The 17,683-nt window shown below is 46.0% G+C and overlaps 1 protein-coding gene across 4 annotated transcripts in view; it reads left to right on the top strand.

Annotated features, from left to right (window-relative positions):
- Window positions 1-17,683, top strand: part of bt (projectin protein bent) — a 250,126-nt gene that overhangs the window by 13,275 nt on the left and 219,168 nt on the right. For all 4 annotated transcript variants that reach the window (XM_070525700.1, XM_070525701.1, XM_070525702.1 and 1 more), the window contains exons 2-3: window positions 3,464-3,803; window positions 14,685-14,706. In XM_070525700.1, coding sequence (XP_070381801.1) covers window positions 3,488-3,803; window positions 14,685-14,706 — 338 coding nt within the window. In that variant the 5' untranslated portion in view covers window positions 3,464-3,487. The remainder of the gene's footprint in view (window positions 1-3,463; window positions 3,804-14,684; window positions 14,707-17,683) is intronic.

Here is a 17,683-nt window from a genome sequence, read left to right on the forward strand (position 1 = left end):
TTTTTTTTCAACAGTACATGCTGCGGAATTTGCTTTGTGCGTGCTGGAACGCGTGCTTGGCTTCCCTTGCTTTCCTGAGTATTAAAAATAATGTTTTCTGAGATGTACCTCGCACCAAACCCCTCGTATCATTGCACAGGTAAACTGTATTGGGCTTCGAATTCTCAGTGTTCCCGCTTCACGAGATTAATGAGCTGGCCGTGACACTGTGTCTACCGGTGGATTTACAATTTTATGAGCAGCAGTTGTGGGATGAACATCTCTCCATGTAACTATAAGAACCGCTGCGAACTAATGTAGCGTTGTGAACGCGCAGACCGAGACGGGCGCTGCCGTTATGGCGTACGACCCGAGGAAAAGCTTGGCAGAACTCGAACATGTCAGTGCAAGTGCGTGACGGTCAATTGTGAAGTCTCACAACCGAACGATGTAGCACTAGCAGATGACATTAGGTACGTTTTTTTAGAGACATGTTCTTTTGAAAGTAGACCTTTATTTGCACTAACAGTAGTAGTGCGTTATCAACGTTACTAGACTAGCTAGTCTAGTAACGTTGTGCGTTATTGACTTTCAGCAGATGCTTGGTGCAGGTTTGTGTCAGGAACCGCTTTACGAGTATAAAAAGTCTATGGGCGCAGAAATGTAAACCTGATAACCCTGCTTGTAATCCATATTCAGATGAAGAGCGTTTTTTTTTCTTGTTTCTTTTTATGCGATAGCTGCCACAAAGTGGTTTCGCGTAACGACATATGTAGGTAACTTGTTAGATAACAGAGGTGTACTGTTCCTTCGCTGTACAGAATTTCGGCGCACACATCTGAAAGAAAGCTGAATAGTGTGTAGTTGATTTATTATTTGCGTGCTTGACAACTTGTGATTCAAAGATCCAAATAAGATTGCGAACCTTGAAATAAACTTGTTACAAAGAAGTCCTTCTCACGATATCGGTGATTAAAGACTCGTTTCGAGTTTCACCGCACGTTCTCCAAGCGGTACCAGACGAAAAAAGGGAGAAAATCGGCAACATTGAACTGCATAGATACCAGTTGAAATAATCCAATTAAGAGACAGTCAAGAGAGTGAGAAAAAACGATAAATGAAAATCGTGTATGTTAACAGGACTGAGCCCTGCAGGCTACCCTGCGCAGGCGGAAAGGAAACGAAAATATTAAGAGAAAATCAAGAGTTCATGTGCAATAGATTGGATTGGATTGGAGCCAACTTTATTCACCACTGACATGATGGAAATTTTCAACACTGTCGCAGACGGTCTCTCAGTCCGGTCAAGCCATCTGTTGAATCTCAGACACGCTATATTTTGTTTGTTGGTGTGGAAGAAATACGTTATTCAGATGAAAGAAATGACAAGGCAGACAACTCGTAAACTGTAGGCGCGGATACACCTGGTGTGTGCCTGTATGGGCGCAAGCGGCATAAGCTTCGGGGTGTGGAGTACGTGTCCATCAATACAATTGGCAGCAACAACAACAACAACAACAACAACAACAACAACAACAACAACAACAACAACAACAACAACAACAACAACAACAACAACAACAACAACAACAACAACAACAATGACGACGACAACGACGATTCGAGTGGAAGGAAAACTCACAACATTAAAAAAATTAAGAAAAAAATTGTCAGAGGTTATGGTTTTTAACGGCAACTAAAGTATTACAGACGGAAGCTGTTCATGTTATCGCGGGAACTTTGTTTTTCGCCTGTGCTTGCCGTTATCATATAACGGCGCTGGCCGTTTTCTTTGTTTCTCTGTAACGCTCTTAGTTAAGCACACATTTTAACACTGCCATTAATTATCGGTAATTTAAATCAAGTGCGATGCTGTTATTGCGATAGCTTTGCTCTTTCTGCGCATCGCCATTTGCTGTCTGCTGAAAGACGTGAGGGATCTCCTAAAACACAACCCACAAAATCTCTGTTGCCTGTTTTTTATTCAGTGCAAACGTAGAGAAAGCTGGGTATCGCCGACGTCCTATTATGATATTAATTTTTCATGCAGAGCCCGAGTGATGTTTAGTTTACAATATGTAGTATGACTTAAAATAAGAATTAAAGCTCGCTGTTGGCTTCTGAAAAGTTTATGTTGGCTGAATATGACATTGTAGTCGGCAACAAAGTTTTCCGCTTTATCTTTGGAAGAAGTGAGAAAATAATTAAATTCTCGGGATTTACGTGCCAAATCCACGATGTAAATATGAGGCATGCAGTACTGAGGGGCTGCGGAATAATTTTTGACAGCCTAGGGTTGCTCAACGTGCAACCCAGGGAGCGGTACACGAGCGATTTCGATTCCGTGCCCATCTAAACGCGGACGCTGCAGTGACCTCGAACTCAGCAGCGCAACACCATAGCCACACGGTGTTCGCGGCAGGCGCGAACGGGTGACACATTGACACCTATAATAACAGAGATGTCACATATATATTTTTTTAGTCTGCGATGGATTTCGTAGTGGACATAACATCGCTATTTACGAACACCGAACACCGATATTTACAAACACCGAAAGAGCACATAACAGCTATATCCCTAAAACTGTACCTCTCCTGTAAAACGTAAGTGGAAATGAAGCTGGCTTTTCCCCGCTAGGGGTTTTACTGCGGTGAAACCCGCTCTGACGAGCCTGTTTCAGCGAATCTTGCATGCACGCGCCTGAGTTTCTTTTACTCTAAGCAATTGCAGATAGTTTTCATTGGTTTAATTTTTTCTGTCTATAGAGACTGTTTCTTGTAAATTTCGCCCTAGTTCGGATATAGAATACGGCAACACCAACAGGTTCTGTCGGTGTTACCGTATTTCATATCCGAACTGTCGTTTGCCAACTAAGCTAATCAGCAGACTATCAGTTATATTGATTAGTGAAAATGATAAGGTATTATGCGATAATCGTAAGAGTGATTCTTGCTGGTATGAATGTGTCTTAGACAATTTTGAAGAGGTGGGGAGAGAAAGGTGTGCGTGCGTGCGTGCGCGCGCGCGCGCGCGCGTGTTTGTGTGTGTGTGTGTGTGTGTGTGTGTGTGTGTGTGTGTGTGTGTGTGTGTGCGTGCGTGCGTGCGTGAGAGAGAGAGAGAGAGAGATCCAATGTATGACGCTTGTAAATGTTTTTCTAGCGTGATGAGGTCGGTTGTCTTCATGGCGTCTTATGACTGTTTTTCCCGTGCCCTTTGGTGTTCATTCGACCATCACACTCGTGCCATTCTCTAGAGAAGGTAGCTCGAACAAAACTTTAAACAGTTGAACATCTGGGTATCTGGGTGGTGCGCTTAGCACATGGTGGTCTGACGAGGCGGCAGCTGGCACAGGTCTGTAGTTGTGGGAATGCGCATGGCACGCAGGATGAATTTACCCTTAGCCCGTTCTGTCTGTGTATGCCGCAGAGTGTACGATGTTCATTACGCCAAGTCGCTCCTTATGTCGTGTTCATTGTCGCAGGGGCGCCCCTAGCCCACGGGCGCCATGGACGACGAAGAGGACGTTTCGGCGCCGTCCTTCCTGCACAAACCGACGCTTCGCGAGGAGGACGATGGCAACCGGCTGGTATTCGAATGCCAGATGCGGTCGCATCCGCGGCCCGAGATATCCTGGTTCCGCGGCGACGTGCAACTGCACGACGACCACCGCACGGCGATCCGCGTGATCGAGATCGAGCCGCGCAAGTACCACGTGTCGCTGGAGCTCAATGACGTCATCGAGTCGGACGGGGGTCTCTACAAGGTTTTCGCCAAGAACCGCGAGGGACAGGTCGACTCCTCCATCAACCTCAACTTCAGCCGTGAGTTCCTGTCATCTTCTGCATGGTGTGCACTGGATTTGTCTTGTACGTTCGATTCATTGGCCCCGCCATCTTGATAACCCAGGCTAGTTACCAAAAGATATTATTATCAAACAGCCGTGCGACGGCGGTATTTTCAACCACTTGTGAAACTGAAAACGTAAAACGCGTCACTACAATTCATTCCTGCTGCTTGCAACTTGACTCCAACACAGCGGTGTAAGAACGGCAGTTCGGGAGAATTTACACGCTCAAAATAACAGCAGCAAATTGAAGCAATAAAATCGTCAAAAAGTGGTCCTGATTTTCAAGACGAAACGAAAGGGTCTGAGCAAATGAGACCAAACGCCAACTTTCGCTACAGGTACATGCAAGTATTTAGTACTGTGTTGTTCTGCCCGACTTATTTGGTAACTAAAGCTATTTAGCCAGTCATATGATTCGGAATTCAGTGCTCGAACTGTCGATGATATTATTGCAGAATGTAAGGAAAAACACCTGAATAAGCCGTTGAAGGCGACCGCGTTTCTTTTTCACTTCCGTTTCTTATGGTGAAAAATAGAGAGCAAACTCCAATGGCTCGCTGACATAGTCATTTCGTTCTCCTCTCCACCTTCGAGTTGACCCTGGATAATCGAACACTTGCTTAAAGAGTACTTCAGTTAATTTTGAACAATGGCTTAGTTAAGCACAGTGAAATTATACTGATGTCATGCTGTTCCAGATGTCACGTTGTAGTGACGGTCAAGAACACAGTAGCGAAACTGTGAGTGACGAAAATGACTCTTTATTTGGCGAGCTTGTGCCCCTAAACGCAAGTGGCATTCAATGCATAGCGATAGCGGCGAACACAGTTGGCGATCGTCGAAAATCTGGTCTGGGGGTTAAGCGCCTCGGCTTTTATACATGACTCGTCGAAGGTTCCAGGGTAATTGTTGTTAACCGCGTGCCTTCCAGAAGTACACGTGTCACTATAAAACCACTCAACTATCCTATCAGCTTCATATTTGGCTTCCCAGCAGACTAGCCCCTTGCCACGGTTAGTAAGTGGATGACGCAATCAAAATTACTAGAGCAAATAAATAAACTGAACGAAAAAGACATTGCTCAAGCGAGACTCAGACAAGACAAAAGTGTTGTTTGTTAGTAAGACTAAGCCAAAAAGGAGAGGGATGAGAATGAGAGCTAGAGGCACTTTCGATTTCGTTACCCTATACTAAAAGAATGGAAGCCCCAAAAGAAGTTGACATGTGAGAACATGCATTATTTCAAGCAAGTGATAGGGGGGGGGGGAGGAAGCAGTGCGTGAATTTTCAGAGTTAATTCAGTCTGAGGAGCAGTCTCTTAGAATAAAACTTGTTTTTCATTGTATACTTCCATTCTAAGCCGTGAAAATTAGGGTAGACCACGCGCCCGTGCTTTTGGCACCGGTCTTTGAGCGAGTGCATCTGGATCAACGTATCCCTTTACCGTGACGTCAATGGGAGTCCTTTATATATAGCGTCGGCTCCGTGTTGACAAACACGAACCCTGTTCTCTACGTGACATAAGTGATAATTAAGTCTCTGAAGTACGGTAGAAGAATCATTGTGATTTCAACAGACTTGCTGTTGTCCTGGGGGCATGCAACAGTGAATCTGCGCAGTACGCTCGACGCAACGTTTGCGTGCCTATACTGTGAATGTTCCCTGTGTAAACCAGTCCATTGGATGCATTACCAGGGAAACTCGAGTACACGTAAAACAATTAAATAGCAGCGGCTGTTCACAAATATTGATGTCGTCTGTTTATTGAAATGCGATAACTTGTCTGAAAAGTACACCGACTGTCGAAAGGCGAATTTTACGTGCTTCTTTATAGATAAAGGAGAGAAACCTTGCAGTCTACGAGGCTTGAGTTGGACCCTGAGTGATGGTATGCTGGTCACGGGTTGCAAACTCATGTACGTGTTTTACACAACCATGGTAGACAGATAAATAGAGGTAAATATAATTAGAAGTGCAGTATTCTCCCAGCGTACGCACTAACGCTTACATACTGCACCGCATAGGCAATGGATCGGTAACATGAAGACGTGGAGGAGAGCGGGAAAACGAAAAAATAAAAAATAATAAGAACGAGAAGAAGATGTGCGACCGTCACATCTAAAACTAAAACAAATTATTGTGCATATGATAATCTATAGTTTTATCAATAAAGTCAATGTCTTGAAGGAATGATAAAACGAAATCTAACGCTTGACGCTGCTTTGAATGAGAAGTCATAGAACCTAGTATTATTCCTAACTCCAGAGGTACATAGGAAATAGAGTTCATTTTTACTGCAACTGTGTGAAGTAATTTCGTCTTCTTGCAATTCCACACAAGTTCAACACAAGTTCATTCTCCTTCTTTATTGCATGAAGAGTTATACATTAGGCATCTTTTAAAGGGTCGCAAGCTGGACGTTGCCAAAGAATGTTTCACTGTTGCCAACGCGTGATGGTTATAACAATAAATATTGATGGTTAGTGTAAGACGGTACATGTTGTTTCTGTATGCAGCGTTTAGGCGGCGCTGGTGAAACAGATTGTCAAGCTCACCAGAAAACTTGCGTGAAAGTCTTGGATTAAACGCAGGATTAGTCTAGGGACGAAAGTGATATTAATGTAGCGGAGTCGTCAAGACACGAGGAGTCTACAGCCAGTTGGCATTAATATAGCGTGAATGTAGTCCCATACTGCTTTATCCAGCCGAATATGTACTCGCCGTTGGCAACCATGTAAGCAAAACAATAACTGATTGAGGCAGTGTCTCTTCCAGTCGTGTCTGTTCGATCGAGTCAATTCTTGCTTTTCAATACATAACACTTCCATCATAGCTTTTGTATCCATCCTCCTCATTATCATCATACCTCTCCTCATCTTCCGTTATTTCACATTCTCTTACACCCAAGCCGAGGTAGCGGGCTCATCTTTGGCGAATCGCGCCGCCCACTCAGCTTTTCATTCAGCAAGCGTTCTCTTTATATCTGTAGGCGTTAATGTTCGTGAGCATTCCATCGCTTACCCCTAGCCTTGACCGAGTGCGTTGGATCGCACAAAGCAAGCAAATGGCCTGGCCAGCTGGGTACGCGCAAATGACGTTAGCTCGACTTTCCTGCGGGTACGGGGCGCGGCCTTTGTTCGATGCACGCTCGTTAAACACGCGTTTGTTTTCCTCCGCCGAAACGGAGAAAGCCGTGTTTGTGTTATGGCTGCTGACTCCTTCCGGCACCTCCAGCGCCAGAGCCGATCCGCTCCCACCCTGACGCCCCGTCTACGTGAGCGGCGTTCGTCTCGCAAGATTGCCTCTTGAACTAATGGCGGAGGCAGCGTTTGAGAGATCCAGTGTTTCTGTTTTGGACGGTCTACTTTCACTCGTCTGTAAGACAAACATATAAAAACAAGTTAATGCACATACATATTGCAGGAGTTTTGAAGTAATGAGCCGCTTTATGTAGACTACTTAGCACAAGCACAGCGCAAAAGACGAGGACAATATAGAAAGACGCGCGATGGCTTTGAGTGACTTTCTATCTTGTCCCCGTCTTTTGCGTTGTGCTTATGTTACGATTAATTACCAACACGCCCAAACTTTTATGCATGTAGACAATGGTTGGGCGTGGTATTAAACAGTGTCTGCGTCTTCTGCTGAGGAATGACCGACACCACAGCCCGTGACCACTGCGGTGAAGTCATAATGCACCAGTCATATTCTGGGCCAGATTCCGCAGTACTGTGCACAAAGATGCTCACTTACCGCTGTGCTCAACTTGTTCGACGACCGACCTTTGTCGGAAGAGAGAATCCTTCAACATAGACGTCACTCTATGTTCTTTCAGGAGACTATTAAAGCATTGTTTTGATTTTTTGCAATCTATCGGACTCGGTTAACGCCTACAATACTTGCTGTTTTTTTCCCTCTCTCTACTTCTCCGTTCTTTCAAACCCCGTTTTTCCCAACCCACGTGCGGCGTAGCAAACCGGATACTTAATTCTGGTTAACCTCCCTACTTTTCCTCTCTCTCTCTTGAAGTAAGGAACGGCATCTCCGACATCTTTAAGTATGTAATCAGTGTATTCTGTCCAGAGTACATCCAGGGAAGGCAGTGCGATAAACAGGTAAAAAAAAGATTCACCGCTGATTACGATACTCCATAACGCGAAATTTGAGCGCATCGCTATACGTGTTTTTGTGTCGCCTGTCAATATTTTGTATTATGATTATATAGGCACATGATCTATATTAGGAAGAGAATGCTGTGAGTAGCAAGACTGGCGTAGACAATCTGTCTCGTGCGGCACATTGCAAACGGAAATAAGTGTGGCGTGACTGTCTCGCTAATCAGGAGATCGCGAGAGGCAGCGCATGGGTGACGCGTGGGCGCGATTCACAGCAGCTGTCGCAGACAGACCTCCACTCATGCAGCGCTTTGTTTCCATATATGGTATCGGTGGACGCACTCGCCTCGTGCCTTTTCCACGGCGTCATCGATGAACAAACGACGGTACGCTACTCTGGCGCTATCGCGTAGCGGTCGTCGCCGCAGAGCCAGTCTTGCGCGGAACTACGATTTTCTTTTCACGCTTTCGCCATACCCTCCTCCTCCGCTTTCCTCCTCCTCGCTCTCTCTTCGCTGTCGCCGTCTTTCATCCCCCGCTGCGCTCCGCCTTCACTGCGCTTGTTCGCTCGGTTACGCCGAGGAAGGCGACGCTCAACGCAGGAACGCACGCCTAAGAGCTGCGCTCCAAGAAGGCTTGACAAGACGATGCCTTGATACCAACACAGGCGTTTACTGCAGTACGACCACAATATATACGCTGATGGATGAGAACCAGAGGGTACAACAATACAATAAATTGTTTTTATCGTTCGTTTCTTACGCCCTCTATTGCCCTTCCGTTTCATTTTGTGTATACAGCATATCGCGGTCGCACAATAGACGGCGTGTTCGTAGCCCGCGCCTAGTCTTGTCTTCTCTTCCTTAACCTATCTATTGCGTTGTTTTTTCGTCACGATATTACAACGAGCCGTCATCATAATCACAACAGCATTACAAAAAATACGGGACATCCGCCACAATAAATGGTTTGCAGTTTAGCTGAACTTCCAATGTTCAGCGCGGATATGAACCACCGGTTCTTGTTCAAAAGTAACCTGTTCCTGTTTACTTTGAAGAGCAGCCCTCGTCACAACACTGGATCGTCGGTGGCTGCTTGATAGTCATAATAGCAAGGCACTGTTTCAACTCGTGCAGAACGCAGGGCTCAAAGTACACAATTATCCCTTTCTGTATGGCGACCCTTTTGCGGAATACGAGGTAAAGCTTGTGGCTTATTTTGACTCTTAGAGTAAAAAAGTTTCATGCAGTTGCAACACATTTTTGCTGCACGGCTCCATCGGCAGGAGTTGTGACGTCTCGCGCGAAAGAAGTTGCGTGAACGAAAATATCGTCGAATCGTGTGAGCCATTTAGAACCCGTGAACAATACTATTGACGTAAACCTAAAAAGAAAAAATAAAGAAAAATAACTTTTTCTCATTCTTGGCCAAATAATTTTCCACCAGTCCGAAGGTGAATTAAAAAAAAAGAAATTTGGGTCCTTCTTGCCAAATTGATTATGAGGCAAGCCGTAGTGGGGAACTCCAGATTTATTTTGACCACCTGGGGTTCTTTAACGTGCATCTAAATCCAAGTCACGGGCGTTTTTCATTTTGATCCCGTCTGAATGAGGCCACTGCGACCGGAATTTCATCCCGCATCCTCGGGCTTAGCAGCGCAACGCCAAAGCCAGGCCGCCACCACAGCGGGTTAGCTGAACAGCACACTGAGCGGAATTAGCCCTAAAAGATACAAAAGTGGCCCTTTATCTCGCTACTCAACCCTTTCAGTCTGAAAGCATACCGAATGAAGGAAAGGACGAAGTATAATAAAAGAAGTGGCGGTAGAACGATGGACAACGAACCCCGTTGGACTGTGCGTAATTACAGCTGCGTCAAGCTCATCTAAGAAACAAAGATAAAAGGCGCGTTATCCAGTACGCAGCAAATGACCGACTTGGCCGCTGCTGCTCAGCATACGCCACAGTGCACCTATCAAGAACGAGTATTTGTCTCAAGGTCCTGCTTTTGTGGAACCGCTCCAAATGACAGAAGGGACCTCGTAATTTGAAATTAATGGCCCATGCGAACCACCCCTCAAGGCCGGGATGAAGCTGGGCCCAGAAGCGCAGCGGCCTTGGAGGCAGGCGTCTTATCGTGCCTGAGAATCACGGAGCAACAGGGCAGATGAGTCCATTTCGCAGAACAGAAATGTATAAGACCGACCAAGAGAAACAGTGGTTATGCTTTGTTTGTTTACCAGTGTTTGTTGATACCAGCACTTCAGTGATATTGTTGTATTTCCTTTATAAAGTGATTTTATGCGACGGTGATAGCTGTCCGGAGGGGCTATATGTCTAGGTAGTGGCTAGGACAGGCTTGTCGGGAAGTGGGATTGCAAGAACGGAAGGTAATCTATTAAGAAGAGGTGACCGATCGACCAACCGATCGATCGATCGATCGATTGATTGATTGATTGATTGATTGATTGATTGATTGATTGATTGATTGTAACTCAATACACAAGCCATAAATGAGGATATTGTGGAAGGATGTATATTATTTTCGATCACTGAATGCGTTTCCATCGAAATGTGGTCACTGGGGCTGCGAAGTCCTCACTCTAAAAAATTGGAGAACGTCACTGTTCATTAACCAGTACAATAGATGACCTATCAAAATATCGGCGTTACACCATACCAAGGGTGTTATTGAGGAATATAAACTTTGCAGCTTATAGCATCGTGTGAAAATTGTTGAGCCCTCTGAAACGCACTCGAACTGTCCAAACCACATTGTAAACGTTGGGAAGAGGACGTAACAGAATCATTTGAGTGCGCCATCGGCGGCACCAGGTAACCTTTAAAAGTGAACTATCTTAGTGAGTGCATGCATTCACGTTCTAACGCGGCCTCACGAAAGCCGTTCAACGTTGAAGTTGTTTCGAGGCATCCTTACATGGTCCACAAAGTCCTGCGAGAGAAATGGCACCCACAAGTGTGTGTCACCACATTGCAATATTACTTTTGATCGAATAATGGCGGCTGAGGTCACCGTTCCTGGCGCACATGTAACGCCGTTAAGGCATTATTACAGTACCGGAAGCGTTGATGGAAACGATGACATTGCGAGATCATTTGGTTATACGCTAATGTGCGTCAAAACACCGTGCGATCGAGCGACCTTTAGAAGAAAATGTCTTGACTTGCTTTACGAAAGAAACATATTATGCTCATCAACATTTAGTGACGGCGAAGCCGCCAGGAAGGCGGTGCTTCGCAGGACAAGGAGAATGGGAGCGTGATAACGCGTCGCCCGGAAATGGCGGCGGAAATGCTTACAGGGGACTCAAGCATACGCAGAAACATAGGCGCAAACACGACAGGGTTGCCACCTTAGCAAATCTTCTACCGGGATGACCTAAGCGAGGGGCTGTGTGCAACGTTTTACCAAGAAGCAAGTGAGAGAGCGAAAAGGGAAAGCAGACAGGTCCACTACCCTGCGCGGGGGAAAGTGATTGCAGAAGCAAAGAAAAGCACCAAGAAGGCTTCGAGACAGGAGGCGGTCCGAAAGATCGTCCTTCCAGCTATAGACAACGACGAATCCAAGCAAGAACTCTCGATGACCGGCCCCATTTTCAACAACGGCAGGCAGGAACGCGTCTTGTGTTCCGAGCCGCCGAATTCGTGAACGACGAAGACGCACCCGGTGGTTGCCGCCAATATTACCACCCTACACGACAAAACTAGGAGCCGCTCTCGCAAATGTGTCGAATATTTTCGAGGCCTAATTTTTTGTTACACATAAAAACGTCATGAATGAAAATAACTCTGAGAACTTTAAGCACGCGTAGTTTACATTCGCTGAAATAACAGTGATCTCGGTAAAGCTGCTCGCTCCTGCTACAACTTGTCGCGCCGAAAATAAGGGCGGCGACGCATGCTGTCCTGCCAACGCGGACGTTGCCCGCACGGCTGTCCGTCACAGGAGTCGAGGGCACGCCCGTGCAGCCCCTCTTGCAACCTCTTGGTTTCGTGCAACCGCCATGCCTAGAACGCGTCGGCTGGGCGCGTCTCGCCCGCTGCACATTTTAAAATAGGCCCGCCGACACGAAGGTTCGTCGTCAGCGGAATCCCGCTTCCAAATGTTTGCTGTGTAGACAACGTGTTGCCCAACGCTGCCGCCCTCCGCTCCTCGTGTACCGGCGGACTTCCCTCCTTTCCTTTTAGACACGGCCTGAAACACCTTGAGCGGAAAACCAAGCCAAGATGACGGTTCTTCGTGCCGATTGAGTCACAGCGCGAGGCGAAAAAAAAAATAATAAGGGGCAGGAGGGGGGGGGGGGGGGTAGGCGCTGCGTTGCATCACTCCGTGTTTCCACTTATGGCGCGCCGCCTGTCGTTGCGTTGCTGTGTTTACGTGCACTCCCGTATTTGTTAACTTTACGCGCACACTCGGGCGACCAGTGTGTCTTGGACAGAGACCCGTTTATCCTCTCCTCCTCTCCACGAGAGAAGGAAAAGGATGCTGCTGCTGTGTTCTTGCCGCGCTCGTTTTTATAGCGCCGTAGCTGTATGAAGGGTGGTTTGCGGGCTTTACGGCAATGCAGTGTTGGCGGGCCGTGACGCAAGTACCTATCGCAAGCCACTTAAAAAAATCACCTGACTCAGATTCGATCATCAGCAGCAGCATATTTAATAAAACGTTTGACACGTTTGCTTGCCTTGATTGCTCGCACAAAAAGAAAATTAAGCAGTGTCAGCTCCAGTTGACTTCTACGTCATGCGACTCAGTCTTGGTTTCGTAAAGAATGGTTCTCATATAAATCATACAACCGTTCCACAGCGTACGGTTAGTGATCTTGTGACGCGTTGCGAACCGATGCGTAGTGCAGCGCATGGTGTTCTCTGATGTGGTGATACCAAGTGACCCAAGTTGGCGTCAAATAGGTTCACTTACGAGTGATACATATACCCAGTGGCACGTACTCTGTGGCCTCAGTGGCTCATACCAGGTGACGTATACCCATGGGAATGGCTTTCATATTTGTACTGCACTATCTCGAGGTCGGTCCATATTGTTAGACTGCCCTATCTTCCGGATCGGCCCACGAAAACGGCAAGACACCCGTTACAGAAAACTGAGCTGAACTCGCCAAGAATGCTTGGTCTTAAATAATCACCGTTGAATGCGCCGCGAGCAACTACTATTCAGAGAAGCAAGTTGCTGCGATGGCGTGGACTAGTTTCGCTGTCTCTCAAAAACTACGTAAGAATCCGGCGAAAGAGAGAAATAATAAATTACAAGCGTTTTATTGAACAATGCGGAGTCGGAAATGGAGGTCTTGCGGCGAAGATCGAGCGAAATCAGAGAAATGCTAAAGGTGAACTCTTTTTAAATCTGTTAGGATAATTAAGAACGCAAATCACTGTACTGACTTGGTGCATGGCCATTCGATAAGGATTCGACGAGCATCCTCCGTAGAAATGTGAGTTGCTTAAGCCCTACACTATACTACAGACCTAGTGAAAATATTGAAGCAACGAAAATATAGAGAAAAGTTCTCAATACACGGGTATTCTGACCTGGGCAAGCTATCTTTGTCACTGCTTTGTAGACAGAACAAAATCGCAAAATTTCCGTGTGCCGGATCTTTCGCCACGCTAATCGGGAACTGTGAGGACACGTAGGTTCCTCGGCCAGTGTTGTAGTTTCTCGTATGGCCACTTGCTTACCGGACCGAGAGACATTATTGACTAAAGTGGGCGTATAGAGAATATGCGCACAACACTTAGAAACGATTACGTATGTTATACAGCGCGCACGAACACGGCACCACCACTAACTTTCAAGTCAGCGCTTAAGTTCTTGCTCTTCACACCGAGGAATATTATCGTTTTACATTATAGACCTTTATCTTTTAACGCATGCACGCACTCACCCAAGCACGTATGCGAATGGGACAAACCATAGTTATGCTTCAGCGTATAGGTCATTACTTCGCGTGTTTCCTTTTTCGCCAAAAATATGATGATTAGTCCTTAGAAGTCTTGTCTCCTTTCTCCTAGAAGGCGATGGGGCGCACAACTTCTAATTTGCCATAGCAGCCACAAACTATGCACGTTCAAATACGCGTAGTCATCGTCGCCAAGTCGCCTTGTGCGCTGCTCTTGAAACCGGTAGAAGACCGCGAATCTCCGCGCTATCAAACAAGTACTTTCCTATAGCGCGCAGCGCTTGCGGGCGTGCACATAAAAGAGTGGTTTTCGTCGAATATAACTTGTTTTCGCAAAATTCACCCTGCTTTATTATGACAAATGCAGTTTAAACATTGCAGTTGTCATCACAAATACTATGGGCGTGACGCCGAGCCGTAGTCGCATTATTTACGATTTAGTGTAGATACATGTACTTGAAAGAGAGGCGAGAGAAAGCAAGTAGCAGGTTGGTATCTTAAAGAAACGTTCCTGAAAAAAAATAGAAACTTTCCTAATGTTAAAGCAGTGTTTTAGCGAAGAAGTCACGGCTCCCTTTTTTTTTTCACTGCAAGCAACAAGCGGCCGTTCTCTTCTCAACGGTGACAAGAACGATTATATCAGGAGGTTAACTGGTAGTTACGTAATGCCCTAAATTGACTCTCATAGAAGTTTCATTAGGGCGTGCAACACTGTAGTGGCAAGTTGCTGCATATGATCATGTTGCTGTGATAGTTTGATAGTTGCAATTCACTTATACCCTGTTTTTGTTCTGTTTCTTTCCAGCCGCTGACGAGCCAATGGACCAGTGAGTTGAAATTTTCTTTCTTTCCTTCCTTCTTTCTTTCTTTCTTTCTTTCTTTCTTTCTTTCTTTCTTTCTTTCTTTCTTTCTTTCTTTCTTTCTTTCTTTCTTTCTTTCTTTCTTTCTTTCTTTCTTACTTTCTTTCTTTCTTTCTTTCTTTCTTTCTTTCTTTCTTTCTTTCTTTCTTCATTCATATTCAACCATTGCATTTTTAATTGCTTACAACAGTATGAGCCATTTCTGATGATTATACTTTTTTTGCTTCACTGGACTAGACGCCGCTTTGTTCAGGTATGAGACGTTGCAACGAGCCACTTAAGGCTTCATCCCTAGATTAGGGAGACGTGTTTCCCCGAGAAATGTGATCCTCAACGGGTTAAACAAGAGCAACTAGAAATCTCCTTCATCTGTTCGATATATTTGAGTCCATAGGCTTCGGACTCGCACAGCTCACGGTTAGTTCGAAACCCCGCGTGCGGAGAGTATACGTGCACATACCCTCCCCGTCCGGCACCCGACCGTCCAGCCGCCACAGCGGGGAGTTTGGTTTGGCACGGCCCAGTGGGCCCCTCGGCGGCTGCAGAAGCAAACAGCTGATGTCGTTGAGCCGGTTGGATAATGCTTGTCCGCTGTTTCCTCGCGCACTCCACGCAGTGTTTCCAACGGGCTATAAACCACGCCGCTGCGATACGCCATGCACCGCCCCGCCGCTCGCGAAGCTGCTCTGTAACCTTTCTCCGTGCTTCTCGCCCTCTTCCTCCCGCATCTTTTCAGGCCGCCGGAGCCTTCTTTTCGGACTCTCCTCCCCTCACTTATTTACATCCATTTTATCCCGAGATAAGTCTCTGCGCTCCCCTTCTTCTTCACCCTGTGGCTCTTTCCCAGCCTCGCTTCTGTCATTCCTCCCCTACTAGCACCTCCTATTTCTCTTTTCTTCTCTCCTTTAACAAACATTTCAGCCCTTCTGTGTTACTCTCTTCCTCTTCCTTACGTGATCTAAGCTCTCCACCACCTTCCCGCCGTTTTTTATGGTTTCTGCGATTCCATATGGCCTCTCACCCACTTTTTTATCCCCTTTTTCTGACGTTCCATCATTTCGCCGCGTCCGCCCCCTCCCTTCTTCCACAGCTTCAGCTAGTGTCCTTTCTTCCTCCTCCGGCGTTAGTCCTTCCCTCCTTTTTTCCCTGCTGCTTCGCACAGAAGCGCCGCTGCGTTCTCCTCGCCGCCGTGGCATAGAAGCCGCATCCGCGGTCGTGCAGCAGCGACCAGTCTACGCGGGTGCGCTCGCCGCTCGCGGTGCAGCGGCGTTATTTCGGGCGTTTCCCCGCGCACCACCGACGTGCGCGGTCATATCTCACGAGCCTGGCTTGGCAGCCGAGACCTCCGCGCCGCTAATTCGAGAATTGAAAGTGCGCTAAACGCCCCGACTGTCTCTCTCTTCAGCGCACTAAAGGGAGCGAGGGTGGGTGAGGGGGCGTGAAATTGGAACGGTGGAGCGACCTTGCGGCCGTGGTATGCATTGCTGCTCCCGCATCAAGCCGTCGCGGTGGTCATTTACAAGGGACACTAGTAGCAGCAGCTGCTGCCTCCCCACTAAGCGCAACTGCTGTTGGACATGCCGTGGCCTGCGTGAAATATAGAAGTAAGCACTTATCAATCAATCAATCAATCAATCAATCAATCAATCAATCAATCAATCAATCAATCAATCAATCAATCAATCAATCAATCAATCAATCAATCAATCAATCAATCAATCATGTTTATTTAACGTGCCCAGGACAAACCCTAAAGTCTGAGTGCTGGCGCACGCATACATTAAAAGTTAAAAAGAACCTCCGGGGAATATAATCTAAGAAATGCAACTAATGAAAAGAACAATTGTGAAAAGAATAGAGTAGATACAACAAAGTGCATTGTAAACACAAAAGGGAAAGGAGCAGAAGGGCAGTTTAACAATGCATGAAACTATGACACAAGAAGGCAAAGCTCGGAAAGGAACGATGACAGTGGTTGTGAAAAATATCAAGATAATGAAAATAAGCGTTATAAGGACACTATGTTCTGTGGGCGGTACCGTGTTGATGACAGGCAGGAACATGTAAATGTCTATGTTCTCTGGTGATCTTGCGCGGAATAAGAAGCATGCTACAACTGAGGAGTTCGGGACAGGTGAGGATATAATAATAATAATAATAATAATAATAATAATAATAATAATAATAATAATAATAATAATAATAATAATAATAATAATAATAATACAGAAGGGCTTCGCCCTTCTAGATTAGGTGATGGAGGATATGAGAATAAAAGCGACAGTCCTGTTGGCGAAGTTCCCACTCCGTGTACAGCAACAGAGGAGGGGAGAGGGGGGATACAAAAGCTACACAGACACACGGGGACATCACAAATAGATTGCAAAAACAATTACGGAAGTGCTACAACGAGCACGTTCAGCACACATTCTGCAGGTGTAATCAGTTCTATATACAGGGTGGCCCATGTAACTTCAGCCGCGCATTAGAAATATACAGATGCCACATAGCTGGACAGAACCAAGGTAATGTTCTTTACTGTCGCTTGGAGATACTCAGATGATTTTTTTCATTCCGCCTAATTAGATAATTAGTCTTAGTTAATTAACCAACTGCTAAAATATTATAGTTAGGTTTCTATTCCTCGATACGTGCTACATAAAAGTGTTTTTCCGAGCGTGAAAGAAGCCCGCGATACACGCAAAGTGCCTTGAGCTGCCAGTCGCGCGGCAATTTTGCGTGTATTTGCGGGATTCTCCTCTTGACGTCTTCTCACGCTGTGTATAGGAAATGGGATGTTCTGGTACCAAAAGTTCATGGCAGTTTATTGTTGTTAGATCTGCCTAACTAGGCTGTTTTTTAAGGTCACGGAAAGTGTGATTTCCGGCTCATAAAAAATGCAACAACGTTTTACGAATTTCCCGACACACTCGCGTTATTAATG

This window comes from Dermacentor albipictus, chromosome 9 (genome assembly GCF_038994185.2).
Source record: "Dermacentor albipictus isolate Rhodes 1998 colony chromosome 9, USDA_Dalb.pri_finalv2, whole genome shotgun sequence".
NCBI lineage: Eukaryota > Metazoa > Arthropoda > Arachnida > Ixodida > Ixodidae > Dermacentor > Dermacentor albipictus.